Source organism: Manacus candei, unplaced genomic scaffold (assembly GCF_025592945.1).
Source record: "Manacus candei isolate 608988 ecotype Guabito, Panama unplaced genomic scaffold, ASM2559294v1 h1tg000002l, whole genome shotgun sequence".
NCBI classification, from domain to species: Eukaryota; Metazoa; Chordata; class Aves; order Passeriformes; family Pipridae; genus Manacus; species Manacus candei.
The window spans coordinates 10,568,021-10,590,448 of record NW_026138050.1 but is presented as its reverse complement, the minus strand read 5'-3'; the positions used below and the strand labels follow the sequence as shown (position 1 = coordinate 10,590,448).

The following is a 22,428-nucleotide window of genomic DNA, read 5'->3' as shown; positions in this document are numbered from 1 at the left end:
AACCTGGTCATTTTATAACCTTCCTGTGTTGCAGTTGGATAAGACTAAAATTTGTCAGAGAGGCTACTGGGGGCATGTGTACTAGATTTCATATTATGGGGTTTGTTTGGTCTTGTAGGAAGTTCTTCCTCCTATGTGGTTTGTTTCAGTGCCAAGTGTAAGGTGACTTATGCAAGATTTCTGTAAAACCTTTGCAAAACATCACAAGACTCAAAGAACCATTTTGGCCCTTTAACTTGTAGACAGTTTCTTCCCTGATCTTTCCCTAATCTCTTGGGTTTTTACATATAGATGTTCCTTATTAAGTGAAGGGAGGATTTTTCCAAACTTCTTCCCTGAGGTCTCTTCAGTGCTTATTGTACTTGAGTCACCTGAGGCAAAGAAGGGAATCAGTTTGGTATTTACTCTAGTCTTACTTCTTTTCTCTTGCCTTAAACTTTTAAACCCTTTAGCCAGTGTCAGCTAAATGTGATTGAAGTGTTAAGCTCTGAAAGGTAATGGAGTTTCTGTAGCAGTCTTGTGTAGCATAAACCTGTGCTGGCAGGATGCCCCCAATCCATGTGTTTCACTTCTCAGTGAGAGAGGTTTGACTGATCAATGTTTATACTGTACTCTGGTAATCCAGCTGGCAGGCCCAGCAAGTGAGAAGGGAACTTAATCCAGCTCAGAAAAAGCTCCAAAACTGTAGAAAACCAAGTTTTGTTAGTCCTTCTAGTTGCAGAACTTCTTGCAGTGTCTTGGTCTCTACAAAGTATACGTTGTTCTGTGTTAGGATGGCACAGATTCCTGAAAATACTTCATTTCTTCTGGGAGAAATTTGTAATTTAATTTTATTTTCTGGCTCTATAACTTAATAATCGGGAAAATCGGATATTGACTGAATACTGTTTGTCATCTTGTCCAAAGCCAGTGATAACTTTGGGTAAAACACAAGTAAAATTAAGTCTAACAAATGAAACTTGTTTTCTAGACTTGGGTAGGTTCTGGAGACCCAAAAAGGGTTATCGAAGGTGTCATTTGGTCCTAGTTGATACAAGGATTAGTTTGGTGTTGTGGGAAGTGTAAGACTCAAAACAAAAAAACCAAAACACCCCCCCCCCAAAAAAAAAAAAAAAGCTTGTGGCATAGAGCATTGGGTTTTGTCCTTGCTACTGCCAACGACCTTTAAAGGGTGTATTTCATATTAATACACTACTGTCAACACACACTTAGGATTTTGCTACCTGCATCCTTTTTACAAAAGGTATCTTAATTTTATGTGTACTGTCTATCTCACCTGTTCAAAGAAGGGGAAAACAATTTAATAAACTTCTGTTGATGAAATGGATAGTTCTGTATCTTCTTGTCTCAAGATGCCATACTTTTAGTGGTGAATCTTCAGAGTATGTTACTTTGGTCATGTGTGCTACTGATGATTTGATACAACTTGCTTTTTTGTATTTTAAAATGGATTTGAGATTTGTAAGTAGTATGCCAGTTTACATTCTAAACCCCATCAATTGTATGAACTGAAGTTTCTTTATGAATAACAGTTAAAAATGTTTGCTGTAACTCAGTGTAAACTCTTCAAATTTACAGGCAAAGTCCAGTATCAGATGTTTCATCAAACCAACAGAAACACTTGAGAGGTCTCTTGAAATTAATAAACAGAAGGGGAAGAAGAGGATGCAAAAACGACCCAACTATAAAAATGTTGGTGAAGAGGATGAAGAGGAGAGAGGATCTGAAGATAACCAAGATGACCTTGATAAAACTAAAGGTACAGAAGCAAGTTCAAAAGGCATAAGAACAAGCAGTGAAAATGAAGGTGAGTATACCAACAAGTAAAAATGATGCTTACAATATAGGTCCTTCTATTTACTGTATAGACCTAGTTGTGATTTGTTGTGTGACTTGTTCTCCTGTTGCACGAGGTAAACACAGGACTATTATGTTTGTTTAAGTCTTTGGCTGTATTTTCTTCTCATGTTAAATCATTCTGTGAGAACATGTACTTCTAATCTGATTAAAAACTATGAAAGTGTTTTCATATCTTCCTGCAGTCCTGAGCCCTTATCCCACATGCATACCTTGCACCAAAGTGTGGGTGGGTACGGGGCACTTGATAAGTAGAATTGACAACTTTGTGTCTTCTCCTGGTATTTGTTAGACATAAATTGAAAAAAAAAGTTCTGTAGCAGATTGGCATGCAAGCAATTGAAAACAAGAGTGTTATGCTTTGACAGTCCTGTCCAAACATGGTTGAATTTAGGTTTAGGTAAGCAGTCTGTCTGAGAAGGCTTTCTTTAAATAGTGTCAGATAGCTGGTGGTGTATTGTCTGCCATGATTTGAGGAAAATCTAAAATGATCTACTGTTTAACCTGGTGCATTTAGTCATCATCTTTGTCCAAATTCTTAAGCAAAAGCTGAATTTGGTCCTAATGGTTCTACTGAAAGTCAGGTTTGAAGCACTAGAGCCCAGGTGTCCTGTTTGCTCTAATTGTAGAGGCCTCTTTACACCCTCCTTGAAGCTTGATGTCCACCCATGCCCTGCTCTCACCAGCATCCTCACGGAGAAATCTTCTTAGCAGAAAGAGGTTCTGTGCTTTCTTCCTGTGGTTTGTGGGGAAGAGAGCTTACTGTTGCTTGTTTGTTTGCCAAAATGATATGTTTGTTTTCTTTACGTATTTTATGTATACGTTTACATTTCTTATCACATCAAACTCCTTAAAGACATGTAAACAAAGTTCTTTATTGGGAAGAAAATTTGCCTACATCTATTCATTCATTAACCTTTCTGAGGTTGTGGTTATACCTCTTATATACAGATGCATCAGTCACTTCTAATGGCAAACAGAAAATAGAAAAGAGCTTGTGATAACTTTAAAAATGTCCAATTTTGGTGGTGTGTTTTGATTTTTTTAGAAATAGAGATGGTGATCATGGAGAGGTGTAAGCTGTCAGAGCTGTCCATCTCTACTGTGACAGAACAGAATACAACAGATGAAGAAAAGAGTGCAGCTGCTTCTGGGAGTGAGATAACAAACTGGAACAGGTATAAAGGAACTGTAATATATTTTGCTGAATTGTTTCCTTCCTTGTCCTCCCCTTAACTCTTTCAATTCTCTTAAGGAATGTTTCAAATCTGCTTCCAGTTAAAATTACAGGGTTCTTCTGCATCACATATAAGGGAATAAACAGAAAAGTGGGATGTAACCTCTCTGCTCATCAGTTGCACAAATGATCCTGTTCCTTTGTAAAGTTTGTGCTTTCCTTTATGGCAATTGTGATATGTTAAGTTGGTAAAGTTAAATTACAGAATATTAACACAACAAAACCAGAATATAAATGTTTGCATTCCAGAATTTTCTAAACCTCTAAATTAAACCAGAAGAAGTTTTCTTAATTATATATAAGGTCACATTTGTCAGTTCTGTATGCACCTGTAGGGAAAAAACCAAGGAAAACTCCTCAGTTCAGGGCTGAATTTGGCAAAATTTTAGTGGGAGTAGTTACAGATAAACCCTTCTAACCTACAGTTTCCAGGGTCCATTAGTGTATCTTAAAGTTATTGAAGACTTCTATTGAAAATACAGTTTTTAAGTATTTCTGGGAGCAGAAATCACCCTGACTTAAAAATTTAAACTTGGATGTATTAAATACCTGTAAGACACCTTCTCAGTAAGAATTTTGTGTTCCTGTTAATAGGATGTTGGAGAAAAGAAACCAAACGTGCTGTATCTGACACAAAAGTAATTGCAGATGTGTCTGTTGGGGAAATGCACATGTTTAATAGCATTTTAAATTTATTTTTAAACTTGGGAAATGCTGCCTGGTATTCCCAGAATTTCATTCTGTCTCCATTATAGCTTTGATGTACCTTAGATTACATTCATTAATAAAGATAACATTTCATTTCATTGTAAAAGTGAAATTGAACCTTGACTTGAACTGGCTTTAAAATGCATTGTTCTAGATTATTGATAATTTGACTAAAATATGTGCCAAATGGCTTTTAGAAAGAAATTGGCCATGACTGCATTGAATACTAAAATGACTGTGATGCTCAGGTCTCAAAAAGTGCAAAATCCTTAGATGTGATGCATTTGGCAAATGTCTGCAGTTCAGGACTCTCTTGTTCTGCAGATATGATCTCACAGCATCCTGCATCTACATCAAAGAATGTGCAGAGCTAAAAATATCTTTAAAATAAGGATAGACCTCGTGTAGTGCAATTGGTAGTGACCTTAGTTATGTATGTGAATTTTTGGAAATACCTGTGGATAAGCTGCTGTAGCTTAAAATCTTGTGTTATCTTCTATGCCAAATGTAGTATTAGAAACAGTAGCTAAATTTCTCAAGAGATTTGCTCAAGTGTGTACAGTTTCTGCCCTACACTGATGGAAATCACTGAATCTTGTGGATAAGGTGCCATGTGGTAGTGGAAAATGCAGTGAACATCATGCCATGCCCAAAGTGAGTCTTCCCTAACTGGAATAATCATTCATGACTGTGATGATTGTGATTCCCAGTGTGTTGCAGTCTTCAGTTGTAGGCACACTCCACAAGAATAAATAATTTAAAGAACACTTGTATGGCATTTGATATACTTCTTCTGTCAAGTTGGTAGTAAAAGCCTAGTTAAGGAAGAAAATGCTTACAGAGTTAAGAACTACTTATATTTGAAAATATTTACAATACAGACTTCACTATTAAAAGTGTTTTTTAAAAATAGTCCAATAGTTGTTGAAAAATGAATGGAAAACAGCACGGAAGGGAGTTTAAAAGCTTTAAAAACTAAGTCAAGTTTTCAGTTTCCCTTAGCCCTTTTACTGCTGTGAAGAACATGAAATATTTTAGGGTGTAATTTTATTTTGATGGGCCTCACTGCTGGAAACTTTGAGCTTAAAGACATGTTTTAAATTACCTTTCTTTTGCAATATGCTGTACAGCAAAGCCTTTTTCCAGAATGTGAAATCTTTGTGCTATGTTGTGGCTTTGGTTGCTATTTTCTTACAGCTGAGTTTTTCTGGGTCTATCATGTATTTAGTCTATTTGAGGACTGTTGGTGAGTGGGATTCTTGGAAGTTGTTTTGGCCTCAGATTACTGTGACTGAGACTCTGGTAATGCAGATAGAGAGATGCTGTGAAGAAGCATCTGGAATGAGAACGATTTCTCTTGCTGCTGTAATTTTTTTCAAGTTATGTAATTTTACAAATCTAATTAGTATGCAGGGGGTAAAACAGTGAAAAATGCATTAGAAATTACAGAAATCAATTAATACCATGTAATATTGGTGTTATATGAACAGCTACTGATGTTTCAGCAGCTTTGACCTGCTAAAACATTGGCTTTAACAAAATTATATTAAATATTACTTTTATATCATAGGTCACGTTTTAGGTTAGTTAGTGTCTGTTGGTCTGAAAGCAGACCTCATGTTATTTTGTATTTAAGTATGTTAATATCCTGAACCTGGATGTCTTGGTCCTCTTTCTTTAGCCCTTGAAGCTGAACTCCCCCTGTGGTGTGAAAAGCCCCCACTTTGAAGGTGACATCAGGCTTTAGGGTTTGTTTAACACTTAGGAAGCCTGAAGGCCCTCTTGGTTTGTTTTCAACATTGCTAATTATTTAGGTTGGTTTTCCTTGAATAGTTACATTCTTTTAAGATCTACAATATGTGGGAAATGTGGCTTAGGCACAGAGAGGTGTTGACCTTGGGCAAAGAGGGATCATAACTGGGTGGTGTTTCCCGCAGAGGATGGTTGTGATGCCGCTTCAGAAATGCACGACGTGCTGCAGTGTCAGGGACTGAGCAGAGGAACAACGTGGTCTGTGAATCTGATCACTGCCTTGTTTCAGTAAAAGAACATGGTGGTGAAATGTGTGTGGAGCTGACGGGAAGGTCAAGTCCCTTGTTATGACTTGGTGGCTTTACTGGGGCACATTAAGTGTGGCCATGATGGCGCCACAGGCCTGGAGGAGGTACTGAAGTATGTTGTGTTCTGGGCTCTGATAGCCCTGCTGACCCTCAGCTGACCACAACCATGAGTTTGTAGTGGATGCTTCTTGTCTGCTAGCTCTGAAGACAGGAAAATGTTTTTATGACTTCTATATTACCTTAATGTATTTTATTGAATGTAATTTAGGTGATGTAAGGGGTTTTTTTCTTTCCCTGTTAATTCCCTACCTTTTGAAGTATTTTTTAACTCATTTCACTCAGGGTTCTAGACTGTCATCTTCTGGTGATTGTGACATTTCCCTGATACATTGTTTGTTTGCCTGGACCAGTTGTGAAAATATATTGAATTTTCACTTATGCTCTGAACTGGTGCAACTGATTGGATGCAGGCCAGCCTAAGACAAGAAACCAAGCTGCCTTACAGTCAGGCTTGTGCTCATATCAGCTAAATCTCAGCCATATCTGATCTGTCCAAACGGCTTCTGGATTACGTTGACTTTTGTGGTCTCTTCAGGGTACAGGTAAAAGGTGAACTTGGCACTTTATAACTTCCTGCAGAAGTGTCATAGGCCACATGTGCTTAAACTCAGGAAAACAAAGTTTATCTGCAATCCAAAGCTTTCTTTTTTTCATTCAAGTGTTCCCTGCTTATTAATTTTTCTTTCCTATAACTGTTGCATGGTAAAGTTGTTGATTGTTTTAGAACAAAATGGCTTCCTCCAAACTTCTGATGAAAAATGCTTACTTGTAATAGATCTTTTCAGCTCTGTTTAGTACATGAGTTTGGAGGTATTCTCTTTCTTTTATGCAACAGTGAGAGCAGCTCCTTGAAGTTGCTTACGTATACACTTAGAACAAGCTTTCAATAGGTACTAAATGTGCCACAAACAACCAGTAAATGTTTGAACAATCAATTCCTGGGAAAGTATTATGTAACAAATCCTGTTAAAGCATCAGAATTATTGGCAGAGTGTAAATGCAAGGCATGGCTATAATCTGACTCCTCTCTAACAGAAATTTCCTTTATGCCTGAAAATGTGCATTACTGTAAATTTGCCTCATCCATTAGCTACATGTAGAATAAGATAGTTACCCATTTTTCTATAGATATGTTACTTTCTTAACCATTTTTCTTTTTTAAATTACTCCTTTCCGCAGACCTTTTCTTGATATGGTCTATAATGCACTGGACTGTCCTGAAGATGATTACTATGCCCTCTTTGTGCTCTGTCTTTTATATGCAATGTCACACAACAAAGGTAAGTGCTGTTATGCAGAGTTAACTACAAGGCCAGGGTTGGAAGAAACTGTAAACCTAAATATAATCATCTTCTGGTTTATGAGATTGTTTATTACCATTCTTTAGAACAGGACAGGGAGATTCCCAGCAATCCATAATTATGTATTGTCCTAAGAGGTCTTACAGTAACCAGTCTATTCTGAGAAATACCTCGATATTTTAGAGGAATATGTTGAAGAAAAATGGGATTAATTTCCTTATACAACCATTCAGGGGGAATTTAATTTGCATGGAGGAGGGTACTCAATCAGAGGCTTCTAGTTACAAAATAAAATTCCTTTTTTTTTTTAAACATATATGAACGGATCACTTACTACCAGAGCAGAATTTAAGATCAGACTTTCATCTTTTCCCCTTTAGTCACTATGCTCTTCAGATATATGGCTTGACTTTCATTTGATTTAGATGCAAACAAATAGTTTTAGAATTTCAGAAACAGCAAAATAGTTTGGATTTCACCAACCACTTTGGGATTTGAGTACTCTGTTTAAGGCTGCGAATTTTCAGGGATTCATCAATGTCTTCAGTCTTTCTGTTGTTCCTCCTTGTAATATTAATTCAAAGCTAACTTGCCTAGTCTCATATTGCTAATTATTATGTTCCGAGAAAACTGCTGTGGTCTATTAAATACTTGCCTCAGGACATACTCCTGCTTTCTAATTTACCTTTCTTCCTTCACCCCGAAAAAGGAATTGACCCAGTCAAACTGGAGAGAATTCAGCTTCCAGCTCAACATGCTGAAGAGAGAAACTCATATAATCATGTACTTGCAGAAAGGCTCATCAGGATAATGAATTATGCTGCACAACCAGGTATTGCTTTTCCAGTATTTGTTTTCCTTCCAAGCTGAAACTTTTGAAACTGGAAAAAAGCCATCTGGTTACAATGCTCAGTGACCCATTCCATGGAAATATGACTTTTGTTCAAGCCACAGCTCTTCTTCCTGCACTTCCCCCTTTAAAACTTCAAATGAGTGGAACTGGTTTTCCCCTGAAACGGACACATTCTCAAATTCCTGATTGTTTGCAGAGTAAAATCTAATGTTTATTTGACTTGCAAGACTGATCTGAGAGCATTAACTAGTGCTGATGTGCCAGTCAGAGATTAAAAACATGTTTATATATGAAGAGTTTATACATGCAGTAACAGGGAAGAGTGCAAGATGAGGAAATGGATTTATTTAAGTAAAGGCTTGTCTGGGGAGGAGTGGAAATACTGGATTTTTATTACACTTGCTAAATGCCATGTAGAACATCTTTTCTCTTTTTTAGAGGGGGTACTGACCTTTGTATCTTCAGTTTCTGACAGCATAGTGCTAACTTTTGAAGTGGTAGAACAGGAGTTGGAGTCAAAAGCTGAGATGTCAGTCTGTCTCTTGGATATATTGTCTTAGCATAGATCACTGAGCTCAGACTGTACATAATTTCTATTATTGTTTTTTAAAATCCTTCTGACACTAAGCTTAAAATCTCGGTGCATTCTTTCAGTCTGACTTCTCTAGATTCTCAGATCCAGGCTGTATCTGAATCCTTTGGACTTCTTTTAAGGAAAAGCTATACCTTATTAGTATGCTACATACAAAGCTGCCTTTCACCTTGTGACTTTATCCATGCCAAATGTCTCTGATCCTTTTGTAATTTTAGTGTAATTCAACTTGTGGTTGCAGATTAATGAAGGCATGGGTTTGGCTTATTTTTCAACAGTGTTAATCTTTGTTGCCTTCTTATTGCATGGTTCTGTTTTAAATTTTCTTCTGTTTTAAATTACTCTTCCAATTCTTTTTCTTTTTTACCCATTAGCATTGTAAGCCAGCATGTGCACTGATGCTTGTCAGATAGGGGGTGTGTGACAGAGGAGCCAAGTTTGACAACTGGGGGAAAAGTAAAAATATTAAAGAACATCAGATAATGAGAAGAACAATAATTAAACTACTGCTGTTTTGTGTATTGAAATTTTCTTTTCATAGATGGAAAAATCCGTTTGGCAACTTTAGAACTTGGGTGCCTGTTGCTGAAGCAGCTTGTGTTTTCTAAAAATGGCAGCATCATAAAAGATGTTCACCTTGCTTGTCTTGAGGTGAGTATTTTCTTTCAAATTTCCAGTCACAGCATTACTAGTCTTTGAGTCTTGTAATATAGTTGAATAAATTTGTTTCATTTCTGATTGCAATAAGCCTAGATGTGAAATTTGAGCTTCTAGAACATCTTGGCATTGGTGGCTCTGTGCAGAAGAATCAAAACCTCTGTTCTGTCCCCAGCTTTGCTGTTATCATGCTGTTTAAACTCATAACTTCCCAAGCAGTGTTAGGTTTAATTTTCTCTCTGAAATTTGTATATCATCCACCTCAGTAATGTAAAGAAAAGTTCTTTTGAAACTAATAAAGTCACATAAGCTGTATTTTCAGAAGCTCAAAATGTATTCTGTCAAATTCTGGGATGAAGACTGTGTGTGGGGAAATCAATAGACAGTCCCTTCTATATGAGTTTTTGGGTAGGTTTTTTAATGTGATTAATAAGTAAATTGTGTATGTACTCCCTGAAAAACATTTTATCTTTTCTAGGGTGCCAGGGAAGAAAGTGTTCATCTCCTTCGTCGTTTCTATAAGGTATATATGCAAAATGCTGTAAGAAAAAGTCCTTTACATCATGTGGAATTAGAAGCAAGTCTGCAACCCAGTCTTTACTGGTGCCCAAGGCAGCACTTTTTTAATATGAGAACTCCAAATTTGTGACAGAAAACGAACTGTTTTGTTGGGGGATTCCTCTCCTTTCCTGCCCTTCCCATGCCACACTGACATATGTCACAAAAGGGCTGTTAGAAGACTCAGGGTTTATATTGGAGGTCAAATTAGCAGTCAGGCCCCTTTGTTGCTTCTGTTATGTGTTTCATGGAACTGAGCCACACAATTGGAGCATGATTCCTGGGATTTTATCATTGGCACTAATATGGAATGTGTTTGGTTTTGACATTACTTTTTGTTTGTGTCTTATCTGAAATGCTGGTACTTAATCTTTCTTTCTTATTGGAGACCTTTGCAGCTTTTTGCTTTTTTTTTTGTGTGTGTGTGTGAGTGTGTTGTAAACAGTGAAAGAATTAAAATTATAAGATCTAGGTGTTAACTTCCAAATAAGGAGCAGTAAATCCATTAGAGATTTCAAGTGTCTGAAATATCTTCCTGTTTTTGTCAGAATACTTTTGAACACTGTTTGCTCAATATGGCTTCCAAAAAATAAGTCACCTTATGGTTGGCTGCTAGAGGTTCACTCAGCTACTCTTTCACTGCCCTTCCTCAACAGGATGGAGAGGGAAGACAGTATCTTGCTGTAAAGATAAAGAACTGAGAGGTCACTTGCTAATTATAGTCAAGGGTGAAAGAGAGCCAACTTGGCAAAAATGAATTTATTGCCAATAAAAATAAATTTAGATAGCGAGAAACAAAGACAAATTTAAAAATAAAAACAGACACCTTTCCCCCCACCCCTCCTTTTTCCCAGGCTCAGCTCTGCTCCTTCATTCCTGACTCTTCTGCCCTCTCCCCCTGCTGAGTGGTGTAGGGGCGATGGGGAAATAGGGGTTTGATGTCAGACCATGACAGTTCATCTCTTGCTGCCTCTTCTTCCTCACACTTTCCTCTGCCCCAGTGTGGATCTCCTCCTCCATGGGCTGCAGTCCTTCAGGAAAATAATCTGTGGGTCCTGCACAGACTGCAACTCCTTCAGGGCACATCTTCCTGCTGCCCTGTGGATATGTGCTCCACCATGGTCCTCTCCAGGGGCTGCAGAGGAATCCCTCTCCCTCTTAGTGTGTTTTCCCATCAGTGAGCTGTGGTGCTCAGCAGTGTCCTGCAGAGGCCTCCCCTCACAGACACCCTGTACATAACCAAACCAAACAAACCCAGCTCTGCAACCCTCAGGTTTCATGGTGTGTCCATGTTCTTGCTTTTGGAAGGGAGAAGAAATTTTTCTGGATATGTTTGAAGATGAATACCGGAGTATGACAGTAAGTGACACCTTTTCTGCCAAATCCTCAAACCCAGATACAGCACAGGAGCAGGAACAGTTACTGATAGTTACTGAGAACACTGGGGTCTTTATTGCTGACAGGAGAATAACAAAATGTGGTTTTATCTCTGAGGAGTTGTGTCTCTAGTTACATAAATTGTTATGTGAAATTTCACAACTCTTTGTTTAGTAAAGCCCATTACTTTCTGAGATGGAATATACAAAAATTATTCTGCTAAATGGGACATTGGATTTATTTTTTCCCTAGTTACTGAACAATATGAAAATCTTCCTGTATCTGTCCAAAGCCCAGCAAGGTCTCAGTTTTGATGGTGTCACTTTATTTACCAGTGGAAAACAGGGTTGGAGCAAGCAAATGCTGAGCCCTTTGCTCTAGGAGAGGTACTGCCTGTGAAGGTGTTAATGGATTACTAAGATTGATCTCAGTTCATATTTAACCTGTAAATGTGTTTTAAAAGTAATTATCTGTTTCAGTTCTTAGGTTAGAGTTCAGATAAAAATGCTTTGGGTACTCAGTTACAGGGTTTTTTCCCCAGTGGTGAGGGATTTAATGAGCAGCTGCTCGTTGTCTCTTTGAAAAAGCACAATCTACAGCTGGTATGTTGTAATAAGTCTTTTAATATGGGAAGCATCTTACACATATCTTACCAGCCTAAATAATGGAAGTTTTTAGTGAAATATTTAACTTTGAAAGTTGCTGCATTATTAGAAACTAGAAAGTTGTTTCTGGGGAGAAAAAGTTATAGGAAACTCTTTATTGTGATGGAAGTAGTCACAAATTTAAGTCAAAACTTAAAAGCAAACCTGACAAATTTGGTTTTTAGTATTAGGGAAGTACCTCTTCTTCAGTAATCTTTTGGAGCTTTCCCCCTGTTCTATCAGTATGGAAACTTCAACAGTGTGTGAGGAAATGATGAACAAATATAAAACAGAGATTGCTTGTAAGGAGCTTCAAGTAAGACAGTTGGTATTAAAATTTCTCAGAACTCTAGAATATGGAACAATGAGTTATATTTGAAAGCAAAGAGGCAGATGCTTATTGTCCTGTATGGTAATCAATGTTAAAATACTTTTATAGATTAAACCCATGAATGTAGAATACTTGATGATGGATGCCTCAATCTTACTGCCTCCAACGGGGACACCACTGACTGGTATTGATTTTGTGAAAAGATTGCCTTGTGGAGATGTGGAAAGAACACGAAGAGTGAGTAAGACTATTTTTCTTACATTTGTTCATGGCAAAATGATGCCAAAGTCCTTGCACAATTCTAGAAATACAAATAATACTTTTCCCTGAAAACTACTTGGTTGGAAGCTTCGTCCATAAAATGAGAAAGACTTGTGCAGAGTATAAAATAATTACCTGTCCCAGTGGAGAACAACTTTTTCTCTATGATTTCCTGTGTCTAGTCAACACAACATGTTCTTGCAGTGGGGTTTTAATTTTTCAGATCATACAGACATCTACATACAATGGCAGTTAGATGACACTCATTAATATATTGTCAGATGTCTCTGTCTATCTTACAATTATATTCCTGTGGTGGGAATCTCCAGTGGAAGGCTGGCTGGCTTCATATTGCTCATGTTTCTACACATAACAAAAAGTTTAACTACTCCAGAGTTCAAAGTAATTAATGACAGAGATCTTGAGAATGAGGAGAAAAATAGCAAAATATCTATTTTCAGGACTGACACAATCTGTAGAGGTAATACTGACCTGAATCATTATCACCATTCTTAGGTTAATCAGTTCTTGACCCAAATCTGGCAGTGTCCTGTAAGCCTTGCAGTGCCAGTAAGTCTAAGAGAGATATTATTGCACGACATTATTATTTGAAAAGTGCTGTTCTTTGGGTTTCTTTGCATTTACATAAGTATATATGTATGTATATTCAAGTACCCTTGAAGAAAAAACATTTTTCCAGGAATCTTCTGAAAAGGTTTGTTTTCATTACTTATTGTGAGCCACACAGCTTTTGTTATCACCATAAGCTGTCTGGTAAAATACAGTGAATTATTTTGAAAAGTATTCTTAGAAAGCAAAAATGCTTCCTGGAATTCTCTCTGAGGCATTTAACAGAAGATACTTAGAAATGCACATTAATGGAAACTGACTGTTCCATGGTTTTCATGAGCTAAATAAGGAATAGCTTAACTTCTGTTAGTGGAAATCAAAAAATCAGTGCAAATATTCCTGTAGAGTGTTTGGGATGAAAGGGGCTTTATCATCCACAAGAAGTCCCACAATGCTTCCTTGTTGATTGTCCTTCCCCAGTCACATTGCTCTACAAGTTTTAGCATTTTCTCAATTCCTGGGCTGCTTTCTTCCAGCTGGGCTCCCTTGCTTTGCTGAATTGCCATAACAATGTGCTGAACTCGAGGTCTGTCTTGTGACATTGCTGCTGCCACTTCTGGGGTTTTGCTGACAGTTTCAAATGAACAGTCGATTCTGAGCATCCTGTGTCATGATTCCAAAAAAGTTCTTGAGTTTTGTTTCACTGGCAAGTGAAGAAGTCCCTTACTTGGATTATATTGTGAGTTCTTAGCTGTTAGAGATCAGATCTTTTTAGGTTCTGACCTGTTTCACTATAGAAAGTCTCTATGTGGCAATAAACTGTTGTAGGAAGGCCCAACTCACATGATTTTGGATTTATATTGATGTTGCTAACAAACTGAGGGCTGTCAATATTGTAGGAAGCACAGTGTAACTCCCTTTTCATCTGATGTTCTTGCTTTTTAATTTTTTTCTTGCAAAGGCTAAAGTTCTAATTTTGTTCCCTACTGCTGTACCTTAATCTGCAGTAAATGTGATTACATGTTTGGAGATGAGAGATGTTTGTTTTATAGGGAATGTATGCAACAAAAATTAATGCTGTCTAGGAGGAAGAGGATTGAAGGGAAAAGTAAGTGAAAGCAGGCTGAGTGATGCCTGCCCTCTAAATTAAAAAACAAACAAAAAAGCAAAAACAATAAAACAAACAAACAAAAAAACCCAAATGCCTTGTTGGGTTTGACTTTTGGGTTACCAAAAATAGTCCTTTTCTTGATTGAATTTGAAAAGTCTTAAACCCAGTATTGTGAATTTTTCTTGAAGCATCTGATAGTAAAAGTGCTTTATAGTAATAGTGTATAATTTCAGTAAATCCAGAGTCCATTAGAATGCAATCTGCCTGAAGGGGAGAGATCTCCCATTACAAAATGACTCTGTTCTTATGAATAAGCCAGTGTTAATATCATATTTTTTTAGATACCCTTGACATCCTTTGATTCACAGAATCGTATTGCCCCATTAGATTTCAACAGCATGCCAAATTCATCTGCTTTGTCATTTCATGGAAGAGCTGGGAACATGACTTCCCTCTCTTCATCCCTGCTGTGCCAGAAGTTTCTGGAAGCACTGCCAGGATGATGGCTGGCCAAGCACTCACACTGCTGGTTCACAGGAGCCACAGTTCTGTTGATTTTAAAAATAGAGGGGTGAAGGGTTTTCCCTTAAAGCACTTCAGATTTGTTTGTCCTGATACTTCCTGCAATCTGGGAGTTTCTGGGCATTGCAGCTGTTCATGTATTCAATGCTTTTACTGTAAGGCAGCAGTTAATTTACAGTATGCCACAGAATTACTGTATAGGAAACTCTTAAAAAACAAAACACCGGAAGTAATAAAAAATGATTTTTTCATTTACTATACTGAAAATACAGTTCTTGTAGGGGAAGAGGATTATAAATGGTGCCTTTCAAAATGTGGCTAATAAAATGATGATTGTTCTTTGACACTTTTGGTCTTTGCATACCATATGTCATGAATTTATAAATCAAAACTAGCTTATTAATTTCACAGAGCAACTGTTGAAAGTTTCTTGGGCCTGGTGCAGCTTTCAGAGTGCTTTACCCTGGTACGGACCTTCTGAGAATATGAATCAAGTGCTTCAAGAATGTTGTGTTATATGTGGCTAGTTCTGATGAACACAGCAAATTAAAATGCAAAAATCCCCACTGTTTTCTCTCTAACTTGCAGGCATCTTAGCGAGGCTTGACCAGAAAAGTTATCACTGTTTTAAGTTCAAAATGTGACAGTCTCTGAAGGCTGATTGGGGAGGTGTGTGTAGCATATAGGTATTGCAAATACAATCAGTCTTAAAATAATTATTAAAGAAAAAATTACCTGTCAGTCTGTGTAAGTGTGCCAGTGCCAAAAAAACTCTGCTGCTTCTACTTCATTGAAAATTGCACGTTTCAACTTTTTTCATATATTTTTCTAGCTAAGTTTGAAATTACATTCTACTTTGTCAATTTAAAATGTAGATCCTACTGTATGAGAACAAACTCGGGGGTTGTAAAAGCCAGGATACATTTGTAAGATTCTGTTAAAATATGTAGTACTGGGGGTAGCAATATTTTAATATTCTTTTCTTTAATTTCTCAAGGCAATCAGAGTTTTCTTTATGCTCCGTTCGCTGTCACTGCACTTGCGAGATGAGCCAGAAACTCAGTTACCACTCACGAGGGAGGGAGATCTGATAAAGACAGATGATGTTCTTGATTTGAGTAAGTAGTCCCTCAATTTCCCAAATAGTCTGAAGAGAAGTTACTGACTTATTTTTTTTTTCCCTCTAAACTGGTTATTACTGCTATTGTTACCTAAACTACCTGAATTGAGATAGTGCAGAGGTGAAGTTCTGGTGTGTGTTGTAATATAAAAACATATTTTCCAGTTCAAGTCTTTTATGTTGCCCAAGAGAGAAACAGGAGAATATCAGCATTTTTGCATAAAGCATACAGGATACACATCATTGCATAGATACCTTGTCTTGGCAGGAGACTTAGCAGTGGGCAAAATGAGACCTAAAAAATTCTAGTTGTGTGCCTTTTTTAATTATCACTTTGGAGATATTGTTGATGTAACAAATTTTCCCCAATCTATATTATCACAAGTCTTTAAAAATTCTTCTGAACATTAAGATGCCTCCTGTGGTTATGGTTGTTTGTACACAAATAGTGTCAAGTAGAGGTTAATATGATCCACTAATGGTTTCAGCTACTGTTTGGATTTTGAAAAATCCTGCAAAACTGACTTTATCAAAATGACTTTTTTTCCTTTTGTCTGAATGCAATGCTGGTGTTTTATGGGAGCTGGATGAGAAAGATTAAAGTACCTTGTAAAGAAACATTTTAATATTTTGATGGGCATATGTTCATTGTAAACCTTTAGGTGTAGTTGCAAGGTTGTCAGCACTATATATGAATGTATGTGTTGAGAGGCAGGGAATTCCACAGAATTCATTCTATATTGCTGAGTATGCTGCCACCAGAATGATATCTATTACTTTTCAGTGTTGTTTTTCTACTGTAAATAGTTTTGAATCACTCACGTGTTGTGTGATAACTGCCTGCCTCAGACTGCATGTGAGGCTGTAGGTGTCTCATGCAGGTGTCTTTTTAATCTTAGCAGCTCACTGTGTGAAATTCACTGGCAGCTCAAATTAACAGCCTCAGTGCTTGGTTTCAGGCTGGTAACAGCATTCTGTTTGTGGCATTGTTTTAAATACCATGGCCAAGAGGTAAATGATGGTACATTTAAAGCTGTTGTTTCTTTGCTGAAACTAAAAATGAGTCACATTATACTTAAATCTCCTTGTATATTCTGTCTCTACCAAATATCCAGACTTTAGAAAAGCAGCCAATATTTCTAAAAAAATGTTTGAGAAAAGTTTATGATGGAATAATTGAGGTTGGAAGGAACATCAGGAGATCACTAGTCTAACTCCCCTGCTCAAAACAGTCAGGTAGAGGAAGTTGCCCAGTGCAACTTGTCATATTTGAAGAAAAGAGAGGAAGCCAAAATGTAGTGCAGGTGTATGACCAGGGACACATCCCCTAATCTCAACTAAATGTCCTTTGTGGGAACATCTGGGTGGGTCCTTGATTTGTTGCATTCTTAGTAAGCAGTAAAGCAGAATGTCATACTAATGGGCTCTGTGCTGTTGGGAAAGGTTCTTCTTGTCAAGTGGGAGGTGGTGCATTAACTTTCTGCAGCCTAATGCTTATCTTGGGCCACCAGCTGTGTGTCCAAAGGGCTAAAAGTTTTCTGTAAGAGCTTTTAGTGCCTGCAGATGATTTCTGGAATTGTGATGACAGTAAATTATAAAATCATTAAAGATCAAGCCCTGAGGCAGATCATGTACATTTAGACCATCTCCTCAAGTAGCTGTTATATTAGTAAAGAATTCATGTAATGCAATCTTTTCAGGTAAGTATTGCATGAACACAGTCAGCTGTTTTCACCTAATGTACATCTGTGCTGCAAGCAGCTGAGGTCTTTGAACTCTCCTTCCTTGGTTGTTTCCTACGACTTGTATTTTTCTTTGAGAAAGTCCACAGAACTCTTGGATCCATGTCTTGAAGGTGTAGTGTCCAAACTGGCTACAGGCTTCATTTTGCATGAGGAAAAATTAGGCACTGCAGTTACTCTCAGGAAGGACAGCACATTTCTTTGCAGCAGTGTCATATGAGTATTGAATGGCCTTTCAGCCTGGGATTCACTTTAATCCCCAGATCAAATTTTCAGTTTCAGACTGAATTTTACTGGGCTTGGTATTTTCCTCTAAATGTGTTAGCTATGTGTTGTGTAACTGTTTCATAGTATAGCTGTGAGTATTCTCAGATCAGTTCACTGGAAATGTGTTTAACTACACTTTCCCTTCTGTTTTTGTCATCAAAGATGGTGTAGCTTTTGACCTTTCAGCAGCTGTGAGCTGAAATGGCCTTCACTCAGTTGTATAAACTCAAAGGATTCCTGAAACAGTTGCCTAATAAATGAGTAATTTTTCCTTCTGTTCTTTGATAAATTTTTACAGTTTTACTTCAAGTTTTTGTCAGATCTGAAATGAAAACTTTCGGCTCTGGAAAGCAACTTCTGCCCCTTAAGTTCTTTACCTGAAGTACATTTTTGTAGTCGGGTAGTTGAATTTGTACAGCAATAATTCCAGGTATTTTAATCTGCTTGCTGTTGCACTGAAAACTTTATAAATATTGACATGGATTTTCTTGTTTTATTCTGTTTCTGTGGCTTGTCTTTTATTGTTCAGATTATTAGAATGCCAGTGGCACAATAATATTCAGTAGGATTCAGTTGCCTACTTTGCCATTTTAGATCTCCTCTAAGATTCTCTGCCTGGTGTCTCAGCTCCTTCTCTAAACAGGAATAAATCTTCCACAGGCTCCTCTAGTAATATTTACCAATCCTGTATGGATTTCTTGAGCCTTCTAGGGCTGTGAGAAGGTAATAGCAATCAATCCTCGTGTAAATGTATCACGTCCTGTATGTATTGCATTTATTGATTAAACTTGTTTTCTCAAATTTCAAAAGCTCACAGTAAATTCACACTGGATTAGCATTAATTATCCTCTTTTAATTGTGTTAGGGTTCCATTTTTCATCTCCTATCACCAATCAATTTTGAATGGATCCTGCTGGTAAAGGGTAATTTGTAGATTCAGAGAAATGTTAGTTGGAAGGGACCTCACGCTTGTGGTGTGGGGGGATTTTTGGGAGGAAGAGGAGGTTGGTTTGGGGAGGATTGTTGGTTTTGGTTTTTTGAAACTTGAAAACCCTTGGTGATATAAATTCCACAGCCTCTCTGGGTAACATACTGTGCTGTATTATGCACAAAGGAATTTCTTCCACCTCCCAACCATAATTTGTGGCTGTTGCCTGTAGTTGTATAACCTGCCACTGTGAAAAGCTGTGTGCTTCCACTTGTAGCTTTTGTATCTATCCTGCAAATGTTTCTAGGATGAAATATGGTGTTAAATACTTGGTTAGATGTTTGGATGAATAAATTTAAAATAGTTCTACTGTTTTGTATAATGTTCAGAATATTTTACTTGCTATAAATTGTACTAGATAAGAGAGTGGAAAAAGACCTGTGTATATCAAGTATATGAATGAAAGTAAGAGTTTGAAGCACAGGAAAAAGCAACTCTAGTTAAGATTAGCAAAGGTCTGCTAGAAATTGTGGCAGTTTAAGGGGTGCTTGGTAGATTCCAGGTGGTGTAAAGAAGGTGATTGAATCCCTTTTCAAGAACAATGGATTTGAACTGGAACAAGGGCAGTGAGGAGATACAGGAGGATTTGTTTGGGGGCTTGTTGGAGGGGTCCTGGAGTAATGGTAAAGAAAGGGTATGTTTGTTCAATATAAGTGAATAAAATGCATGGGTAAAGGAAAAAATATCACCTCATTTAACAAATATTGGCAAAAGCCTGCTACAGTTTGCCTGGAGAATCCATGTAATCTTGAAGGGCTTCCAACAGTCAGAATATCAGGTTTCAGACCTGTGCAAATGTCACTTGTGTCAGGAGCCAGAGTTTCTAACAAGGTAGAAATAATTGCCTGCAGTGGTGCAGGACTGTCTTTGGTCTTCCAACAAAACTTTTTGAGACTTCACTTAGTGAGACACATCAGCACTGTTGCAATTTCACTCCTGAGATGAGGGGACCTGTGTTACTGAAAGATAATGAAGGTGGTAAGAGAAAGCAAGGTGTGTATAATACCTGTCTTATATATGTTAATACCCATCTTCAGATGTCTGAACCACTGTTGTTAAAATCTAACTTGCCCTTTCTATGTAGCTATAAATATTATGGCAAAACTTAAAATATTTATTAAAAGAGCAAACAAAAACTGTAACCATGTGTTGTCAAGATGCTTTTATATATTAACATTTTATGTTATGTAAAACATTCAGACCCCAGAATCCTCAACTTCAGTGATTAAATAACCTTTTTCCTTCCTTTCTTCCTTCAGATAACAGTGATCTAATTGCTTGTACAGTGATAACAAAGGATGGGGGTCAAGTTCAAAGATTCCTGGCTGTGGATATTTACCAGATGAGTTTGGTTGAACCAGATATTGCCAGACTTGGATGGGGAGTAGTAAAGTTTGCAGGCCTTTTGCAGGTAAGAGAAGTTGTAATCTAGGTGGTTACTTTTTCTCACCTGAAAATCTACATTTTGTGTTGGATAAATAGTAATACCAATATTAGCTTTCGTATTTAAGCTCTGTACAATGCTTACTTGCTTCTTCAGTTACTAATCTTTTTTCTGCTTCCTGCCTTTTAAAACATCTCTGATTTTCTGAAGAAGTTTACACAGCTAAGTAGACACATACTTGAAGATGAGGTGACTTTCCTAGTAAATATTGGGCTGTGTTCATTTGAACAGTGAAGTCATTTCCACCTAGGATTGAGTCCCAAGCACTTTGCTCAAGTAGCAGAGTAATGAACTTTTCAAGGTCTTCCTCCATGAGTAGGGAAGGTGACAAGTTGCAACTTCAAAATGATCAGTGCTTATCTAATTGATTTCCAAAGCTTTAGGAAGTTTCTCTCATTTGTGTCTCCTTGCCTTGTTTTTATCTCCTGAAAATTTGCTATGTTCAGATAATTTAATTGAATTTTAAACTGACTAAATCTCTCTGAATACCAATTTCTGAAGGAGTAAATCCAAGGTTGTACAAATTGCACAAGGTTGCAAACCAAGGTTGTTTGTTTTGGTTTTATTTTACTGGGGTTTTTACCACAGAAACTGTCTTTGTGAGAGCTTCAATGGAACATTCATAGCATTTTCTTTTAATTTTGATACTTAACCTATAGTTTTAAAAAAGCTTGCTTTTCATTAGCTACTTGCCTTCTGTTTCTCTTTAGGACATGCAGGTGACGGGAGTAGAGGATGACAGTAGAGCTCTGAACATAATCATCCACAAGCCTGCCTCAAGCCCTCACTCTAAGCCCTTCCCCATCCTCCAGGCCACGTTCATTTTCTCGGATCACATCCGCTGCATTATCGCCAAGCAGCGCCTGGCCAAGGGCCGCATCCAGGCCCGGCGCATGAAAATGCAGAGGATAGCAGGTGGGTGGGCACTGGGAAATGGGTCTGCAACAAGGCTCGTGTGCCATTGCAAATCACTCTGTAACACAAGGGTGAGGTACAGAAACCTTACAAAGTGGTGGCCACAGAAAGCTGTGAAGCAGTGCCGAGTTTCCAAGTGATAGATTTTACTGGAGTGAAATATGTGGTTTCATAGTTATGACAGACAGCTCAGGAAAGGATGAAAGAGGAATCCTGTCTTGTTGCCACTTGCTGCCAATTATTGTACAAAACACAGCATTTCTCTTCAAGTGTGGTTCAGTGATTCAGAATTCCAATAGAAAGCAGATGTCCTGCTGCCCCAGGACTCAACTGGAGCTCAGTTTACTTGAGTTGGATGGTGTCCTGATGGTCTTGATGATAATGCTTGGATGTGGTGATGATGAGCAATCCAAAATGTTGAGTGACACATCAACACTAAATTCCTGTGTTTGAGGGAAATGCTTGTGAAGACATGAAGGAAAGAGTTAATTTGAGGAAATAGCAGTGATTCAAATATTACTTGAATATTGAGTGAAGAGTAAATTGAAGCTTACCAGTAAACTGAGTGAACTGTTGAGTACAGAAAAAGAAGCTCTGAAATACAGGAAGGAAAATAAGTGTGCAAATAAAAAGAAGTTATCTAAGTTACTTGGATAGTCCAAGAGCAATAATGAACTAATCAGAGCTGTGAAAAACAAAGTAATAGCTGGTATTAAAATTACTGAGTTGGCCAGAGAATTATTCTGATTATAGATGCTTTATTATGGATGTGTAGGAAGCTAATAAAGAATTTTATACTTGGAGTTTATAGAGTGGATATGTCATACTTTTATGGCTTGCTTCATATAAAAAAATTTAAAGCAAGTCTGAGGGTGATACAGATTTACTTGATATTAAAAGTTTTAAGTTCAATGGTAATGCAAAGGCATTTTTTTTCCAGTTTAAAGGAGTTTGTCTCTTTCAGTGGCTTTCTGCAGTGTTCAGTTGTAACTAATGAATTACTTTATTTGTACAGGGAAAAACAAAAGGATTTTTTATTTTTAATAACTCCTATGGCTTGTTTAGTGCAAGGAGCTTCCTGCAATCCTGGTTTTTTTAGCCCTCCACTGTTTATTCTGGGGTTTCCTTAGTGTGAATGTGATGTGGACAGCAATGGTAGAACAGGTTGCCAGAAGTGTTGTCTCTCTTGTTTTCCAACAAAATTTTAACCATAATTAACAGGCAAATGCAGACAAGTCACGTTAAAAATCTGA

General features: G+C 37.4%; 1 protein-coding gene across 4 annotated transcripts in view; it reads left to right on the top strand.

Moving 5' to 3' along the window:
- Window positions 1–22,428, top strand: part of CLEC16A (C-type lectin domain containing 16A) — a 63,420-nt gene that overhangs the window by 19,148 nt on the left and 21,844 nt on the right. For all 4 annotated transcript variants that reach the window (XM_051783169.1, XM_051783178.1, XM_051783183.1 and 1 more), the window contains exons 10-20: window positions 1,579–1,807; window positions 2,906–3,035; window positions 7,102–7,202; window positions 7,933–8,055; window positions 9,210–9,319; window positions 9,804–9,848; window positions 11,192–11,242; window positions 12,344–12,472; window positions 15,697–15,817; window positions 20,076–20,227; window positions 20,971–21,175. In XM_051783169.1, the coding sequence (XP_051639129.1) occupies window positions 1,579–1,807; window positions 2,906–3,035; window positions 7,102–7,202; window positions 7,933–8,055; window positions 9,210–9,319; window positions 9,804–9,848; window positions 11,192–11,242; window positions 12,344–12,472; window positions 15,697–15,817; window positions 20,076–20,227; window positions 20,971–21,175 (1,396 nt within the window). The remainder of the gene's footprint in view (window positions 1–1,578; window positions 1,808–2,905; window positions 3,036–7,101; window positions 7,203–7,932; window positions 8,056–9,209; window positions 9,320–9,803; window positions 9,849–11,191; window positions 11,243–12,343; window positions 12,473–15,696; window positions 15,818–20,075; window positions 20,228–20,970; window positions 21,176–22,428) is intronic.